This window comes from Ochotona princeps, chromosome 25 (genome assembly GCF_030435755.1).
Source record: "Ochotona princeps isolate mOchPri1 chromosome 25, mOchPri1.hap1, whole genome shotgun sequence".
Classification (NCBI taxonomy): Eukaryota; Metazoa; Chordata; class Mammalia; order Lagomorpha; family Ochotonidae; genus Ochotona; species Ochotona princeps.
In genome coordinates this window covers 4,701,892-4,719,357 of record NC_080856.1, presented here as the reverse complement: position 1 = coordinate 4,719,357, position 17,466 = coordinate 4,701,892, and the positions used below count along the sequence as shown (strand labels likewise).

The 17,466-nt window shown below is 50.4% G+C and overlaps 2 protein-coding genes across 4 annotated transcripts; one reads left to right on the top strand and one right to left on the bottom strand.

The window, feature by feature from the left end:
- Nucleotides 1-727: 727 nt before the first annotated feature.
- FSCN3 (fascin actin-bundling protein 3) lies at nucleotides 728-8,455 on the top strand. 2 transcript variants are annotated; one of them, XM_058654938.1, is made up of 7 exons: nucleotides 728-1,016; nucleotides 1,982-2,678; nucleotides 3,032-3,150; nucleotides 5,009-5,168; nucleotides 5,887-6,057; nucleotides 6,348-6,548; nucleotides 8,283-8,455. In XM_058654938.1, exons 1-7 carry the CDS (start codon nucleotides 873-875, stop codon nucleotides 8,435-8,437), a joined length of 1,647 nt encoding a protein of 548 aa, XP_058510921.1. In that variant the 5' UTR covers nucleotides 728-872; the 3' UTR covers nucleotides 8,438-8,455. The 2 variants fall into 2 exon arrangements, with proteins under 2 accessions (XP_058510921.1, XP_004592559.2); XM_004592502.3 differs by having other exon boundaries at nucleotides 6,343-6,548.
- A 2,996-nt stretch (nucleotides 8,456-11,451) lies between these two features.
- On the bottom strand, nucleotides 11,452-14,848 carry PAX4 (paired box 4). 2 transcript variants are annotated; one of them, XM_058681472.1, is made up of 7 exons: nucleotides 14,557-14,848; nucleotides 14,119-14,334; nucleotides 13,717-13,792; nucleotides 13,008-13,133; nucleotides 12,712-12,794; nucleotides 12,286-12,355; nucleotides 11,452-11,525 (listed from the first exon to the last, which is right to left on the bottom strand). In XM_058681472.1, the coding sequence occupies exons 1-7, from the start codon at nucleotides 14,815-14,817 to the stop codon at nucleotides 11,458-11,460; spliced, it is 900 nt and encodes a 299-aa protein (XP_058537455.1). In that variant the 5' UTR covers nucleotides 14,818-14,848; the 3' UTR covers nucleotides 11,452-11,457. The 2 variants fall into 2 exon arrangements, with proteins under 2 accessions (XP_058537455.1, XP_058537456.1); XM_058681473.1 differs by having other exon boundaries at nucleotides 12,718-12,794.
- Nucleotides 14,849-17,466: the final 2,618 nt, after the last annotated feature.

The following is a 17,466-nucleotide window of genomic DNA, read 5'->3' as shown; positions in this document are numbered from 1 at the left end:
TTTCAGCCAACTTGTATCCGTCACTGCCTCCATCATTGCTTTTTGTCTTTGTCCTTTCTACCTTCATGCTGTCAGTTTCTCTTGGTTCCGGGTTGTGTTTCCCAGGAAGGGTGGGGAGAAGGGGACAATGACACAGACTGAGGCGAGGGAAGGTTGGTGGCACTAGTTGTCCCACCAGCCCTGTTCTGTCCAGCAGCAGTACCTCTCCCAGGGAAGAGGGTATTCTCTCCAAGGCCTCTGCTCTGATGCTGAGACAGCTTGTCCTCAGAGCCAGCAGCTGGATCCCTGTTGTTTAGCCAGCTGGGGTTTCCCCAACTCTCCGAAAAACAACTTTTGAGACTTTTTTTTTTACCTTACCTCCCGAGGGCAATAAAAGCTGACAGATATTTCTCGGATATCTTGACTTTTTAAAGATACTAGAGCTGGAAGCCCATAGAACCCACATCCTAGGCAAGAGCGGGGGGGGGGGGGGGAAGGGGAAGGTTGGTTTCTATCTTGCTGTCAACACCAGAAAGAAATAACAAAAGGTAGGGACTTACCTAGTGTCATGGGTTGCACTTCTAATTCACCCTCTTAACTCAGCTTACCTTGGTGTTCAGTGTGGCATAGGGAGGCAGACACTGGTGGTTCTGGACCCACTTTTTCTGAGCCAGAAAGTGCCCTTTCTGGGGATAAGAGGCAGCCCTCACAGTCACAATGCCTCCGGGTCACAGAGGGGCTAGGCCCCAGGCCAGCCTCTACTTGGGAAGGTCCCTTTGGGGCCGTCTTCTTGTGGGTACACAAGGCCTTATTCCAGGCCCTATGGCCTGTGAGACCTCAACACTGGGGGGAAGGCTGGGCTGGACAGAGTCATCACCCGTGGGGCTGGCCCCATGGATAAGGTGGAGTGGATACACCGACACCCCAAGGCTGAGGACCTAAGAGTCGGGCTTATCACCTGGGCAGGAACCTACCTCACCTGTGAGACATGTAAGAATTCAGTCACTGCTACCGCGAAGACGTTGGGCAAGCGACAGGTAACAAGGCAAACCCGTAACTGGAACCAATTTTCGGAGTGACCGTGCTGTGTGTGTGGGGGGGGTAGCATTGGGGATTAACTTACAACCAGATCATTTCTTTGCCTTTACCACAATCGCCCCAAGATTCTTCTGCTCCAGGCATTTGCTCAAGAGTTCTCCATTGCTCGAACTGCCCTCCCTGAATCTTCTCCACAAACTAAAGCTTCAACCTTGGCCTTGCCGCCTTGTCCCACTGCAGCTGCTCCTGTCTCTCCACCCCAGGACAGGGTGGATTTTACCATCACAGAAAGATGGGGAGCTGAGGCTGAAAGGCAGAACTGTGGGCATCCAGCGAAAGTCAGGCCAGTGGCGTCACTGTGAGGCCAGTGCTGGAGGAGGATGAGTCTCCAGTGGGGACAGGGTTCTATATTTTAGAGGAGAGTGTAGGCACCCCCTGGAATGGGCCCAGTGTAAGGTAGGAGTTAAGTCCTCTCATTCTAACAAGGTTGATCACAGCTAAACCAGACAATGGCATCTGGATGGTCTGGTGCGCCCACCTTCGTGCCTGGAGCCGGGGGCCTGCCTGTGAAGCTTAGCCCTTCTCCAGCCATGTTGGATCGGTAACACTTGGCAATGGAATTGCTGACTGAGTGCACTATCCAAGGGCAACAGCGGGGGTGAAATAGGACTTAAGCCAATGCATTTCTTAGAAAACCCAGGTACCAAAGATGAGGACAGAAGCTGACCTTCTGTAAGCTGGAGGAACTGGGTACTTTCAACTTCACAGGGGGGTGTTGAGGACCCTGTGGCTCCAGCAGTGGAGACTCCCAGAGACGCTTTGCTCTGTCTCAGCTGGGAGAGCCCAAGGCTGACGCGGAGGAGGAGATTGGTCTGGTGACGACACTGGGTGAGGGTGGCAGGGTCCATCCATAGAGTCTCTGGGCAGAACTTATTTTTTCCCCTTCTCCCCGTGATGACCCCAGACCTGGGAGCTGCTGGTGAGCAATGAACATGAGACCCAGGCCGTGGTACGACTGAAGAGCTGGCAGGGTTTCTACCTTCTTTGTGAGGCAGATGGCAGCGTGTGCTACGGGCGGCCCAGGAGCAGCCACCACGGCTGCTTCCTGCTCCGCTTCCACCGGAATGGCAAGTGGACCCTCCAGTGCATCACCTCTGGCCGGTACCTGGAGTCCAACGGCGAGGACGTGTTCTGCAACTCCCGGGTTCTCTCAGCGTACCATATGTGGACGCCTCGGCCAGCCCTGCATGTCCACGTTATCCTGTACAATCCCACCAGCCACACCTACGCCCGGGCTGACCCCACGGTGGGTCGCGTCTGGGTGGATGCAGCAATCCCATGCCTGGAGGAATGTGGTTTCCTCTTGCATTTCCAAGATGGATGTTATCACTTGGAGACCTCAACACACCACTTCTTGTCCCATGTGGACCGGCTAGTCACCCAGCCCTCGTCCCAGACAGCTTTTCACATGCAAGTGCGGCCTGGAGGCCTGGTGGCCCTGTGTGATGGAGAAGGAGGCACATTGTACCCGCAGGGCACACATCTGCTTCTAGGCTTGGGCTCTAATCCCCTGAGGGGCGAGGAGTGGTTCATCCTGCAGCGCTGCCCAGCCTGGGTCAGCCTCAGATCAAGGACTCGGAGGTTCATCTCAGTCATCTACGGCAAGTCCTGGGTCCACCACAGCTGTGGAGGGAGGGCAAGCGGCACAGAGGAGAAAGATGTGTTTGGGATCAGCCAGGGTTTCTAAACCTAGAAATAAGGGAAATCCAGGCAACCCAAAGGAATCTCCTGCGCAATGGAGAACAGTAGAAAAGTGGGGATTTGAGCTGGAAGGTAAAGTGACCTGGTTCTTCCCCAGACTCCTACATAAGAGGAAGGAAGTTAGAAAGGAGAGTAGAAGGATTCCCGCGCGAAGAAGCGGGCGAGCTGGGGCTGAGCGGCTGAGCGGGTCAGGCTGGCTCTGACACGCTGCGGCTGAGGGGAGGTCAGACTCTGACAAGGGCTTCCTCTGCAGACGCCGAGGTGTGTGCTGCCTCCGAGCGCTTGACCTCCATGTCCTTGTTCCAGTTTGAATGTGACAGCGAGAGCCCCACCTTGCAGCTGCGTTCAGCCAATGGCTACTACCTAGCCCAGGTAAGCCTTCGGCTTTCTGTGTGAAAGCAGCCTTCAGCACAGAGTTCTCGCTGTTCGGGATTTGCTTTCTCCTTCTTCAAGGTAGATGGCTGGATACTTAGGCGAGCTGTGGAGGACCTCGACCAGAAAGACCCACTGACACCCAATGGCCTTCTACTTAAAAAAAAAAAATCTATTGAAGCATAATGTAGGTAGTTGTCTGATGTATATTGTATGCTAATTATATACAATAGGCCTCTGTGTTTGTGGGCTCGGTCAGTGGATTCAACCTATTGTGGCTCAAACATGTGGTTAGGCTCTGGTGATCAGTCCATTCTGAACATTGACCGGCATTTATTCTGTCATGATTCCCTAAGCAATGCAGTCAGGAGAGCCACATTTACATAGCATTCACTTCGTGTGGCATCATGAATATAAGATGATGAAGCAGAGTGAAGGAGCAAATACGATTCCATTTCTTATAGAAAGGGGCTGAGCATCCGTGGATTTTGATAGCCATGGGTGGTGGGGGATGGGGCTGGAACCACTCTTTCATGTAGCCCAAGGGATGACTGAATATTCAATATATGAAGATACCACATGTGACGTGTATGCTTGTGAACAAAATGCACACTTTTACATGTGAAATTCAGTGTGCTGCATCGCTTCTCGGCCTTTTGGCTAAGATCAAGTGAAATTCAGTGTGCTTTGACAAATGTGTGTACCCATTCAGCCATGCCACAAGTAGACCACACTTACAGAATGTCTCCCTCACTGCAGAAATGTTCTCTTGCCCCTTCATAATCACTTTTCCTTTGTCTATGGTCCCCTGCTGTCACTGACCTGTGTTCATTCTGATGGATTCGATCAGCTAACCCTAGAGTTTCCTGCAGACAGTATTATGCTTCTTTGGCATGGGACAATGAGTTTAAGATGCACCCATGACACTGTATATATCAGGGTTCATTCCTTTGCATGGATGAGAAGTGTTAGAATTATATGTAACTGCAATACTATAATATTTTTCCTAACATGAACAGAATTTACTTCTCCACTCACTTATGGAAGCATACCTGAGTTTGTTCCAGTTTCGGAGACTATGAATAATTTTGCTATGAACATTCAGGTACAAGTCTTTCTGTTGGTCTACATTTTCATTTGCCTTGGACAAACATCTCGGGATAGAGTTCCTAGGTCATATGGTAGATGCAAGTTTAACTTTATGAGACAACGTCCATTTTCTAAAGTGACTGTGCAATTTTATGTTATTGCCAGTAAATACGAGGGTTCTAATTGTTCCATGTCTTCACCCACATTTGCTGATTTGTGTACTTTTAGTCATTCCAGTGGATGAATATAGCATCTTATTGTAACTTTGATTCACATTTATCTTGTCTTTGGGCATATTTAGCACCGCTTCATGTACCTACTGGCTCTTTGTATATTTTCTCTTGTGAAATGCCTGTGAAATCTTTTACCCATTTGTCATTGAGTTGTTTGTCTTATCATTGATTTGTAGGAGTTTCATTTGCTTAATGATGTCTTTCAAAAAGCAACTTCTTGGCTTTAATGGAGTCCAATTTGTCAGTTTTTTAAAGCGGTTATTGTTTTTTTCTTGTCCAAAGAAATCATTTCCTACCACAATATTGCGAAGAATTTCTGGCTAACAATTTAGTGTGTACTTTTGTGTCTAGTCAGGGATGAGGTTCATTCCTGCCCGTTTGATAACCTGGCTCCTGACTAGGGTGAGAAGGAGAGCTGAAGCCACAGCATCCTTTTAGAAATCATGAAGCACAAGCCTGAGAAATGAAGAAGGTCGGGGTGGGATGTGGGGAAAGGACCTAGTAGTGAAAACGAAGACTTCCGGTACATTCCCCAGAGGCGCCACAGGACAGTGATGGCTGACGGGCACCCAATGGAGTCGGACACCTTCTTCTGTGTGCACTGGAACTGCGGCAAGATCCTCCTGCAGTCCTCCAATGGGCGCTTCCTGGGCATCGCAGCCAACGGCCTTCTGATGGCCAATGCCACCATCCCAGGTGAGCCGAGGCCAGAGGTGCTTTGAAAGGGGACTGAAATAAGGGCTCTCTAAAAAGAAGTGGAAGAGTCGGCGTCGGAGATTTGAGTCTGTGTACTTGCTTCACCAACGGGCGGACCACCTCTGTAAACCTCAGTTTCATTGGCTGCAAACCAGAGACGTCATCCGTTAGGCAGCCTTCGAGCGTTGCCGTGAGGATTACCTAGATTAACACGTCACGAAGGATTAGAGATCATTAAGTAAAATTTCTTCACTCCTCACTGATTTAGATGCTCACACATCTAGATGTTTTACAAGCACTTAGTGTGAGACCTAGAACATGGCAGATGCTCATGAATGTTAAAATGGCAGTGTGCATCTTGGGTCTAATGGTTAAGATCCCACATTGCCATCCCTGGATTCCATGCCTTAGCTTCCAGCTAAGGCAGGCCCCGGGGGGCGTGGTCATGGCTGCGGTCATTGTGTTCCTGCCGCCAGCGTTTGGGCGGACCTGGATTGAGCTCCTCGCCCACTAGTCCTACCCCAGTCGCTGCAAGCATTTGCACAGTGAACCAGAAGATGAAATCTTCCTTTCTTTCTCTCTCCCTCGAGATCTCTCTCTCTCGCTAAAGAACTCAGTAAAGAAAGTTAAAATTTTGACAACATCCTCCTGCAGTTAGTTTTGTTCCTTCTGTTTCCTTCTGGAAAACACCATGATAACCCCTTCCTGTTTCGCTCAGGCCCAAACGAGGAACTGGCATTCCGATTTACCAACCGGCCTTTCGTGGTGTTGAGAGGTCGATACGGGTACGTGGGCTGCTCCACAGAACACGACCTCCTGCAGTGCAATCTGGACCAGCCCGACTGCATCCACCTGCTTCCCTGCCGCCAGGGCATCTACCACTTCCAGGGTGAGTGGCTCCCCTTCCCCACCCCAGGGTTCCCAGTGCAGCCCTGGAAGAGGTCTGCTCATCACACACTGTACAAACCGAGGTTTCTGTTTGTTAGAATCTATAGGATAGAAGCTAGTGGGATCGCTTCAGGCCTCCCTGCAGCTCCCTAGAGGGTTCGGCCAGCACTGGCAGGGTTGGGAGCCATGCAGGGTGGTGTGGCTCCAGGAGGCTCCCCTTCGAAGTGGGTCTGCTGGAGGACACCCCCTCCAAGCAGCCCACCAACCTGCTCTCATCCCTCCCCAGCACAGGGTGGCTCCTTTTGGTCAATAACGTCCTTTGGCACCTTTCGCCCCTGGGGAAAGTTTGCCCTCAACTTCTGCATAGAGCTTGTCGGGAGCAACTTGCTCACTGTCCTGGCGCCCAATGGCTTCTACATGCGAGCGGATCGGAGCGGCACCCTCCTGGCAGACAGCGAAGACATCACCAGAGACTGTGTCTGGGAATTTTAGGTAAAGGGATGTGGGGAAGGACCTGTGGAGGTGCGGGAGGGGACAGGAACAGGAACTGGGGACTGAGAGGAGAGAGATGACGGCCCTGAAGCAGGGAGATCCCAAAGTACTCCAGACTAACTTCTGTTTTACTGCCTCGTCAACTCCTGCTGCCTCACCACTGGATCATCCCAGGTCTGTGGAGTTCTTGGCGGGCACCTGAGCGGGGCCAGCATCAGACAGAAGATAGTAGGTCTAGGTTTCTGACTGTTGCCACGCTGGTGTGTGTGATTGCGAGTGAGCACGTGGGAGGCGGGGAGGTGTTCTGGGGAATTGCTCGCCATTGCTGCAGAATTTTACCTTGCTCCTAAGTAAGACGGGTTGCTTTGAGGGTGTGAAACTGGGGAAACACATGCTTTCTATTTTCTACTTTGAATCTCTACCTCCCTGGGTTCTTGGATTCTCCCGTCCAGCCCCAGTGTTTCTCCTGAATTTTGACTACTTCTGTCTCACACTTCTCAAAGGGCAGTCTCTATGACTTGGTCTTCAGAGCTGTAAGCAGCCTGCTTCCCCAAGCTGTCTCAGGCACCACCGTCCCGAGCTCAGCTCCAACCTTCAGCGCCACCTCTCCATTCTCCAATTAACTCCCTTCCTCAAACTCTGCCAATTCCTGGATGCTCCTGAAAAACACTTCTTGAGTGCTTGCTCTTTCACCGTACCCATGGCTTCCTCTGGTCCAAAGTGTATCACCAAGAGCTTGCCTGTCTCCCAGCATTCAGCAGCACTGTGCCTCCTGCAGCCAGACCCAACCCCAATCCGATCTCCTCCTGACATCCTCTTTGCTTTGCTAATTTGCGGCTTCCTCCATCCTGCCCCAGCGGGGGTTCTGTCCCTATGGTTGTCCTTGATTTGCTAGGTTAGATCACAAAGATGTTGTAGATCTCTGACAGATGTGGATTCAAGAACTAATCAGCTTCAGTCTTCCCCAGTTGCCGAAACTTAGGGAAATTGCTGTTCAAGGCCTCAGTTTTCTCATCTGTAAAATAGGAATACTAGCTACCCAGTGGGAATTTCAAAGTTTAAATGACAATCTCAAGCTCAATATAGGCGTTTGACACGTGTATGCTGTTTCCCCACTTTCAGTTTTCTTACATGAGCCAAACTAAAACAAAAACCTCCATTTTCTTATCCCATGAAGAGCTTGCCTAAATCTAAATTTCTCAGGTTCCCTTCAGAGCCTGACATCCTACAGGCAGTGCCTGGGAGCAGGTAAGAACTCCTTTCAATGCTCAGAGTGTTCCGCTTGTTTGACCTTAGCCGAGTGAACTCAAAGCCTGCTTCTTGTGAGGGAGTGGGAATCTAGTATTGATCTCACAGGATTGTGGTGGAGCGTGCTGAGATAATTGGCATGCGATGCTTTGTGAACACACACACACACACACACACACACACACACACACACACACACACACGTCTCAGGAGTCGTCCCCGACCCAGCCCCAGATCTAGGTCAACTTTCCTGCATACCACATTCTCTCTTGGGACTGCAACGGACTTTTTTGCATCATTAATTTTATTTCCTGCTTATTCTTTTAAGTTAACTGCACATAGGAGCAGTACTAATCCTTAGCAAGTGTGGGAAAAAGCACCTTATTCTGCCTCTCCCTGTAGGGTGCTTCCGGGTGTTCTGAAAGCCGGAATTAGCCCGTGGCCTCAGTTGATTGCTGAAAGTTTCTGTCCCTCTTCCCTCCACAGGTCCATGGAGTGTCACCTTCCAAATTACAAATCTTCCAAAAATGACTACTGCCCTAAATGGAATGGGAGCCCTGGAGTCAAGAACCAAGAGAGTATCTGTTACACAGCTTTTCCTACCCGGTATAGCAAAACACCTGTTTCAAGCAAAAATATAACGTAATGGGCCACCCAAAGTGCTTGTGAATATCTGACTCAGAAAACAAAAGGGGTCTGCTTGAGAGTGGACAAGAGGCTGCAGGCTCCCTGAATGCCAGCCGGGAGAAGGGACATGAGCGGAGCCCCAGTTCTGCTGACCTTCCCTCCCACCCAGAGCCTCTGGGCCTTTCCCACGGAGCCAGCCTCACCCTCAAGGTCTCACAATTTGGATGTGACTTTATGTATGTTTTGAGTTTAGAACAAATGACATATTGGTAACCCTGTGGGTATAGAGTAAGAGTAATAATACCTTATTCCTGTGGGGCCCACCCTCTCACCTCCTCCATCAGTTCCTTTGAGCCAGTGAAGTGGGCATGATACTGCTTCCTCCACCGTTTCTTGCCATTTTGCAAGAGCTGCAATTGATCTGCCCAGCATCCCACAGAGCTAGCCAATGCCTCACATCCTTTGACTTCCCATCAGAGCACGGTGGTCAGGGCCAGTGTGTGGTGAAATGGGTCAAGTCGCTGTCTGCGATGCCAGCATCCCCTATCAGAGCTCCTGCTTCTAATTCAGCTCCTTGCTAATGCGTCTGAGAATGCAGTGGGAGATGGCCCAGGTACTTGAGCCCCTGCCAGCCACAGAGGACACCCAGGTGGGGTTCAGGCTCCTGGCTTCAGCCTGGCCAGACTTGGCTGGTACAGCCATTCAGTGAATCTGATGAAAGCTTGCTCGCTCTTGCTCTCATTCTGCTTTCCAGTAAATCTTTTCTTTTTTTAAAGCATGACTTCCAAAATGTAATTCATGCACTGTCTTCAGGATTTCAGTCATTTTTCTGCTTGCTATCTGCTCTACTCATGTTTTTATTGATACAGATTTCTGTAGACAATTACATTAAAAGAAATATTTTTATCACTATCATAAAATGAAAAATAAAATCATTAACCATAAAAGAAAGTGACTATAAAAACAAATTCACTGGAACACAGTGAGATTGCCAAACCCTGGAATTCCCTACTTGTCCAAAACTCAAAGCCTGAAATTCCCTTTCTCTCTCTTTTTCTTTTTTTTTTTTTTAATTGGAAAGTCAGATATACTGAGAGGAGGAGAGACAGAGAGGAAGATCTTCCTTCCTCTGGTTCAATCCCCAAGTAGCTGCAGCAACCAGAGCTGAGCTGATCCGAAGCCAGGAGCCAGGAACCTCCTCCAGGTCGCCCACGTGTGTGCAGGAGCCCAAGGCTTTAGGCCGTCCTCCACTGCTTTCCCAGGTCACAAGCACGGAGCTGGATGGGAAACAGGGCCACAGGGAAACAAACCAGCAACCCACATGGGATCCCAGCGTGTGCGAGGTGAGGACTTTAGCCGCTAGGCTACTGTGCCAGGTCTTTTTATCTTATTTTTTTTTTTAAGATTTATTTGTGTTTATTGGAAAGACAGATTCACAGAAAGGAGACAGAGAAAGATCTGACCTCTGCTTCACTCAACTCGGCCAGAATTGAGCCGATCCAATGTCAGAGGCCAGGAGCTTCTTCCAGTTCTCCCACGTGAGAGCAGTGTCCCAAGAATTTGGCCCGTCCTCCACTGCTTTCGCAGGCCAGCAGGAACCATAGGGAAGCAGAGCAGCCAGGAGAAAATCCAGTGCCTATATGGGATGCTGGTGCTTACAGGCAGCGGATTAGCCAGAAGAACTATCACAACAGCCCCACCTCTTTTCTTTATATATGCCTACTTTCAGCTATTTTGTTACAGTAATGAGAAATAGACTAATATATACATATATAATGGTACATGTAAAGAATGTAGAGATAAATGCTTGCTTTGATGAAATAGACATACAGATAAGAAAATACATAAATTAGACAGATGATTGAAGATATAGGATAGGATAAACTAGACCTTAAACATGAGGGTGGTGCAGACTCCTGGCTTTGGATCAGCTCGGCTCCGGTTGTTGTGACCACTTGGGGTGTGAACCAGCAGATGGAAGATCTTTACTCTGTCTCTCTCTCTCTCTGTAAATCTGACTTTCCAAAAACAGTAAATCTTTTAAAAAAATATGAAGATGGTCATCTGGGGAAAATAATGGACTACAGGAATAACTGCTGATACAAAAATGTTTTTATTACTGCTGAATGGAGGCTTCTTGAGGCCAAGGTCAGAATTTAGTGTCGCTTCTCCTGTCCCTCCAACCAGGTGACGCACAGGAAAGGCGCTGAGTCAGGGCCAGGCAAGAGTCACAGATGAGGGAGGGGCCGCAGGCAGGAGGAAGGGGCAACATTCTGCGTGGCAGGACAAGGACAATAGGCACAATGGTGTCCTCTCTGCTCTGCCCTCTCCATCCCAGTCCAGCCCTCTGGCCTCACTCCAAGCCAATCAGTAGTGGGGAGCCAACCCAGCGCCTGAGCGGCGTCAGGACTACAGACAGAGGAATGAAGGGCAGGGCACGGAGGGCAGAGCTGGTGCAGCAGCACACTACAAGGAGCAGGCTAGCAAGGCTGCTGCCCCCCACCTCGCCCCTCGTCACGGAAGGGGCTGTGATAGCAATCCTCTACCCTGAACACACACTCAGACCTCTTGTATCTGCTATGGCTCTCGGTGATCTCCACCACAGACTCAGGGAGCACCGGTCTCCCCAGCTTATGGGTCAAAGGAAAAGAACAGGTGCATGAAGATCCTTTGATGGCCCCCTCATTCCTGCTGGAATGAGGCTTGATCTGAATTCTTACCCCAGCAGGACTTGAGACAGACTTGGGGTGAAGTGTCACTCAGACACGTGTCTGGTGCTGTCCTGCTGCACAGCTGGTAGCAGGAGGGACCCAGCGTCTCCAGGGCAGGCAAGGGTGCTACTGGCACATTCCCAGGTGACTGTTGGGGAAAAAAAAAAAACAAGAGCAGGATCCCCCCGCCCCCAGCTACCAGTTATGACTCCTACTTAGAAGACCCAGGACCCCAGAGCTACCTGCCACCCTGACTGTCTCCCGCAGGACTCTAGAGGGTGCCATTCCCATATCAGACAATGAAAACAGACCAACTTCCCACTTCAACCAAGTACCTGTGCAGAAATCACTGCTGGGGAAACCCTTGGTATAGTCAGACCCTGGGAAACAGCTGCCAGGTAAGAAATGATTCAATTAGAGGATTGGGATTAGGAGTGATGGGAGCATGATAACATACAGGGAAGTGAGATGCAGGAAGAGTTTAAGAAAAGCAGTGATGGGGGGGGGGGTGGATAGGAAAAAAATGGATATTACAATCCTAACATCTCCAGCTCAGTCCAGGTAGGTCTTTTAGGTGTTGAGAAAGAAGGGCTACTGGTATCTGGCACTACATGTGAGCCCAATATGTGACACAAGATCCGTCCCATGAGATGTGCTATGTAGAAGTGGATAGGTGAATGGATAAGCGGATTAGTGAGTAGGTGAGTAAATGAATGAGTACATGAATGTGTGAGTGAATGTACTTGTGAGTGAATAGGTTGGGTGATTTATGGATAGATGAGTGTATGTATGGATGGATATGTGAGTGAATGGGTTGATTGATCTGTGGATAGATGGATGGATGGCTGAATAATCAGATGGGTGGGTAGATTGGGTGGGATGGATAGATGAATGAGTGGATGGATGTTTGACTGAATGGTACATTTGAGAGGATGAGTTGATTGATGGATGGACAGAAGGATGGTCAATGGATGGGCAAATGAGTGGAAGGTAGGTGAGTAAATGTACTCCAAAATGGATGGGTTGGTTGATGCATGAATAGTTGAGCAGATGGACAGTTGGAATGGACAGGTGGATGAGTGGATGGACAGACAGAATGGGCAGGTGGATAAGTGGATGGACAGATGGAATAGCGACGCAGAAAAAGTCACCTGGGAGCTGCATTTCCCACTTGAGCTTCTCTTGCCGTCGCCATTTGGCTCTTCGGTTGGAAAACCAGACCTGAGGGAGGATGGGGATCATGTCCCTGGCTGTGTTTCCTGATGCCTGCACTTACTGCTCTCATTTCATGTTCCTGGTCTGGCCTCAGAATGAAGGTCCTCTCTCTAATATCCTCCTTCCTTCACCTGGCCTTTACTTTCTGTCCCCCACCTCAACTCCAACGTAACAAGGTGGGGTACGAAAGCAGAGCAATCCACAAAAGATGGCAAGGAAGGGCTTGTCCCCAAATTTTGCTCAGGCAGGTTTCTTTCCACCTTTTCATCCTCCTGTCTCCCTTTAGTCAGAACTCAAAGCCCCGGCTGCTATGGACCCTTCCTCCCGAAGGTTTGACACACTGTGTCCCAGGGCTCACTCACCCTCACTGTGTCCTCAGGCAGAGAGGTAGCAGCAGCCAGCTTTCCACGGGCCTCTGAATCAGGATACTGTCCACGCTGGAACTCTGTAAGGATGGAGACTCACATGGTTAGGCAAAAGCAGAGGAGCAGGGCATGGGTCTCCCTCTCAGCTCTGGCTGGCTACCTGCTACAACCCTCAATTCCCTTCCTCCCCAGACAGGGTTACCCACAGCCTACACCCCTCAACCTTGGCCTCAGGACCACTGCCCCCGGTCGTACCAAAGACCTCCTGTCCCACTGCACACCCCACTCAGCACCTTTCTCCAGTGCTTCAGCTTGTCCTGGGGAGAAGATAGTCCGATTCCGGTGACCAGTCCCTGGATGGGGACCCTGGGGAGTCTCAGAGCCACTGTGGAGACTGGGAGGAACTGGAGCCAAGTCAGCTGCAAAGGAGGACAAGGTCTTGCGGTTGTTTGTGCTGGAGATTTCTCTGGTTAGGTTGGGGTTCTGAGTCCCTGGGGTAGCAGTGAGAGATGGCAAAGGTGTAAGAGCAGAGCGGTGCTTGCGGGGCAGTCACTGCAGGGACACTGAGTAGCACAGTGCTTAACTTTAATATCATGATGGTGAACCTGCTTAGTGCTTTCAGGGAAAGCAGGAGTAGCGTTGGCCCACACGTGCAGGTTCACATAGAACATGAGGGTTCTCTGGGAAAGCCATTAAGGGAGAAGAGGGAGAAAAGGGATCCAGTCCTGCCTCTTCCTCAGTGTGTTCCATAAACTTAGGGGCTTAGGGGCCTGGGTTCTGTTCCCAGACCAGCCAACAATTAGCTGGTAGCTTTGGGGATATTGCTTCATTTCCCCAAACTTTATTCTCTTCCACCAGGAAAGAACTGGCCTTCCTGGCAGGCCATCCTTAGTAGACTGTAAACAGAGTGATCAAAAGACAACAAACAAACAAAACAGATAGGGCTTTGACAGTGTTGAGGATTTGGCTTTGACCATGGCCACAGGCAGCTCTAAGACCCACCTGGTGACCTGAGCTGTGCCCAGGGAATTCGCTGATCCTCCTGCAGTGCCCGTAGAACTCGATTGATGGAGGAGACCTGGGCAGGTATTAAGGTGTTGAGTCAGGGGAGGGTACACAGACCAAGGGTCATAGTATCAGGACCACCCCCCTAAAATCCTTCCTTCCCTTCTTCCTTCACCCACACATCAATCCCAGGGGCAGCCCTGTTTCTATCCTTACATTTTTACTTTTTTAACCTCTCTTTTCTCACTCCAACACTTATCCGAAGGGAAACTGAGGGGTCAGAGAAGCCCAGCCCGTCACCACCCAGCCTTGGCTGCCCACACTACCATGTGACAGGATTCTCCATCTCCCCAAACAGCCAGTTTGCCAGCCCAGGATCAGGGCGGGCAGGGCACTTACACTGGGAGTCTTGTCCTGTGTGCAAAGCCCTTCAGCACAAAGCTGGCGTTGGATCTCCCAGGCAAAGAGAGCTGGACATTCTCCCTTGAGCTGAGCAATTCGAGCCACCACAGGGGGTGTGGCCAGACGGGGCTTGCTGCCCCCAATCCCTTTGGGCTCCAAGACCCCTGTGCGGTAGTAACGTCCTAGGATCTTGCTTACACAGCCATTAGATACCTGAGTCAGGTGAGAAGCAGGAACAGACAAGGCACGGGTAGAAGGATACTACAAGGCAAAGTGAGGCTTTAAATGGGCTCAGCCACGGAGCCGAGAGCCCAGTCCACCTCTGTTTCCCAACTTGCAAGGTCTTCCAGGAAGTAGCCCCCATGAGTCTGCAGCAGGCACAGACTCATGGCTTCAGAGTGGCCCCATCTGCCTGCCCCCTGCCTTCATCATTACCTTCAGGCTCCGTGAGATGTCACAGGGCCGCATCCCGCTGACCGCCAGCCTCACGATCTGCTGCCGGATGTGCAGAGGCAGGGGCCGGCCATTCACAAATAGCCCTCCAAGCTGATTGACACTTCTGATCCCTGCAAGGGAGAAGGAGGCACCCACACACCTCTTCACCACCTTCCCCCACCTTCTGCGCAGAGGCCACTCCTGGTAGCCTGGTTTCTCCCTCCCTCTGCCCAGAGTAAGTCTTGATTCTGGACAGTGCATGTCACCTCTCGTGATTGCAAGGCAGCAGTGTGGAGTGGGTAAGGAGTGGCTGGGAAAAGCTTGAGACCCTGCACTCTCCAATCACCTGTTCTTCTCACTCCTCCTCCCCCCGTCCAGCTTCTTACCATCCTGCTGCATGCTCCAGGCTGAGCCTCTTCACAGAACAGGCAGCCCACTGAGAAGACCAGGAAGGGAGTTTGTTGCAGAAGCTCCTTTTCCGGTCTGGAGAGAGGGGTCTGCAACAACAGGGGATTCCTGGAGTGAGGTCTCTTGCTTCGGATGGCCTTTGTTGGCAGTGTTTTGTGACAAAGCACCAAGTTCCTAAAATATGCCAGGACACCACTGAGATTAGAAACATAGAACTTTCTCTAGAGAAATCCTTGTGTATTGAACATCACAGGTCCATCTGAGGACTGGATCTCTTAGGAGGTCCTTGATAAGGATGGATGAGGGGGTTGTCATTCCTCACACAACCGTTAAGAGAGGTCAGAGGAGGACCAGTGTTGTGGCACAGCATGCTGAGCCACCACCTGCTTTGCCAGCATTCTGCAGGGACACTGGTTCAAGTCCCAGCTGCTCCCTGTTAATGGTCTGGGAGAGCAGCAGAAAATGGTCCAAATATTGGGTCCCTGGACTCACATGGAAAACACAGAGGAAAACCCTGGCTCCTGCTTTCAGCCTGGCCCGGCTCTGGCTATTGCAGCCATTTGGTGTGTGAACCAGCAGGTGGAAGGAGGATCTGTTTATGTCTCTCTCTGTAACTCTGACTTTCATATAAATAACTATTAAGGGATGTTGCTCTCAAACGCTCATGCCACCCTTTCCAATTGAGCAGCTCTGGTCTCTGGTGGCTCAGCCATTCCTGCCCGCGCTAACAGTCGCTAGGTTCAGGGTTCTGCCTTTACAACCACTCAGTGCCAGGAGAGGTTCTCCCAACCACAGCTGGAATGTTTCCTTCGGAGCACTTTATTTGCAGCTGCTTCTATTCTCCAGGAAGCTCTGGGAAACCAGGGTTCAGCTCCACCCTCCCGCACCTAGTTCTGACCCACTCCTGGAAGGCGGAGACGACCGATGCTCATTGTCAGCTTCTAAAAGGCACATCTCTTGGCAGCTTCTAACCTGTGGCCATGGCTGGCCGCTGTCAGGGCTGAAGATTTAGGGATGTTACAGCGCAGCTTTTCTCTCAGAGACCAGCTTAGTGCGATCAGACACTCACTCATTCAACTGGCTTTTGCTGCAGGAATGTTGAAATCCAGGGAGGAGGGGCCTGGCGCCGTGGCCTAGCAGCTAAAGTCCTCGCCTTGAACGTGCTGCGATCCCATATGGGTGCCGGTTCTAATCCCGGCAGCTCCACTTCCCTTCCAGCTCCCTGCTTGTGGCTTGGGAAAGCAGTCAAGGACGGCTCAAGGCCTGCCGTTGTGGTCACTTGGGGAGTGAATCATCAGACGGAAGATCTTCCTCTCTGTTTCTCCTCCTCTCTGTATATCTGACTTTGTAATAAAAATAAATACATCTTAAAAAAAAAAAAAAAAGAAATCCAGGGAGGGGAAGAAGGAAAGGGGAAGAGGTGGACTAATAGACACAGGCAAGTCTGATACGAAAGGGACACAAGCAGGAGCCACCACCTAGTTCCTGATTACGTTATTAATTAATATTAGTGAAAGCTGCCTCCTTGATGCCTGGGACACTTGCATTATTTAAGGTCACCCCAGGAAGTTGCCTGTGCGGAGAACTTTCCTGCAATAACCATGCCATCTTGGCTCAGGTATCTTGTTTGCCCAGGTAATTACTGAAAAGGATACTGAACTTGAGCACACTGCTGGTTTTTAGGTATGGAAATAGTGAAAAGGAAGAGAATAAAATCCTTGCTGTCCAAGAGATTATAATGCAACTGAGGAGAGAAGAGCAGCCAGGTGAGACAACACAGCACAAAAAGCACGAACTCGGAGCTTGCAGTTCCGATCCAGCAGCTAACTGGCCTTGACTCCTTTCTGGCCAGGTGGAACCACATTTACCCTCAAGCTCTCAGATCTACAGGAAATGAATGAAGGCAGAAATTTATCCAAAGAGAAAGTCAGGGGACCAACTGGGGCTCCCACAAATTATGAGCCACTCCAAGAGTAATACTTAAGGTTCAGAAGCCAGTTCCTCTCCTGAAGCCAAAATATCAAGCTTATAATGGCATCTCTTTGTATGCCTCCACCTCTACTTCCTATTTGTGTAAATGCCACCAAAGGAATAGAAAAAGAGACAGACTGGCCAGGTAAAAGGCTGTGTTAACACAAGAGTAGGAGAGAGGTATGTCCACTAAACCCACACCCCTTGACAGGACTCTGTCCTAAGACAGTGAAGCTCAAGGAGAGGTGTGGATGCAGGTTCACTGTTCAAGCCTGAACAATGTCTCCACACCTAAAATCATCAGGTCCCAAGTCACCAGCCAAAACCTCATTCCTTATAGACACACCACATGATCCCAACATTGTATTAACTTGCCCGGAAAAGCTACAGCTGCTCCCTAGGTGGGAAGGCAGGACAGGGAGCCCATGGGTGGGCGGGAATGGGGCAGCGACAAAGATAGAGGAGTTGGGCTTGGCCACACAAAGGAGTGGAGAGCGCAAGGGCGGCAGAGCAGACAATGCTCCTGCAGGG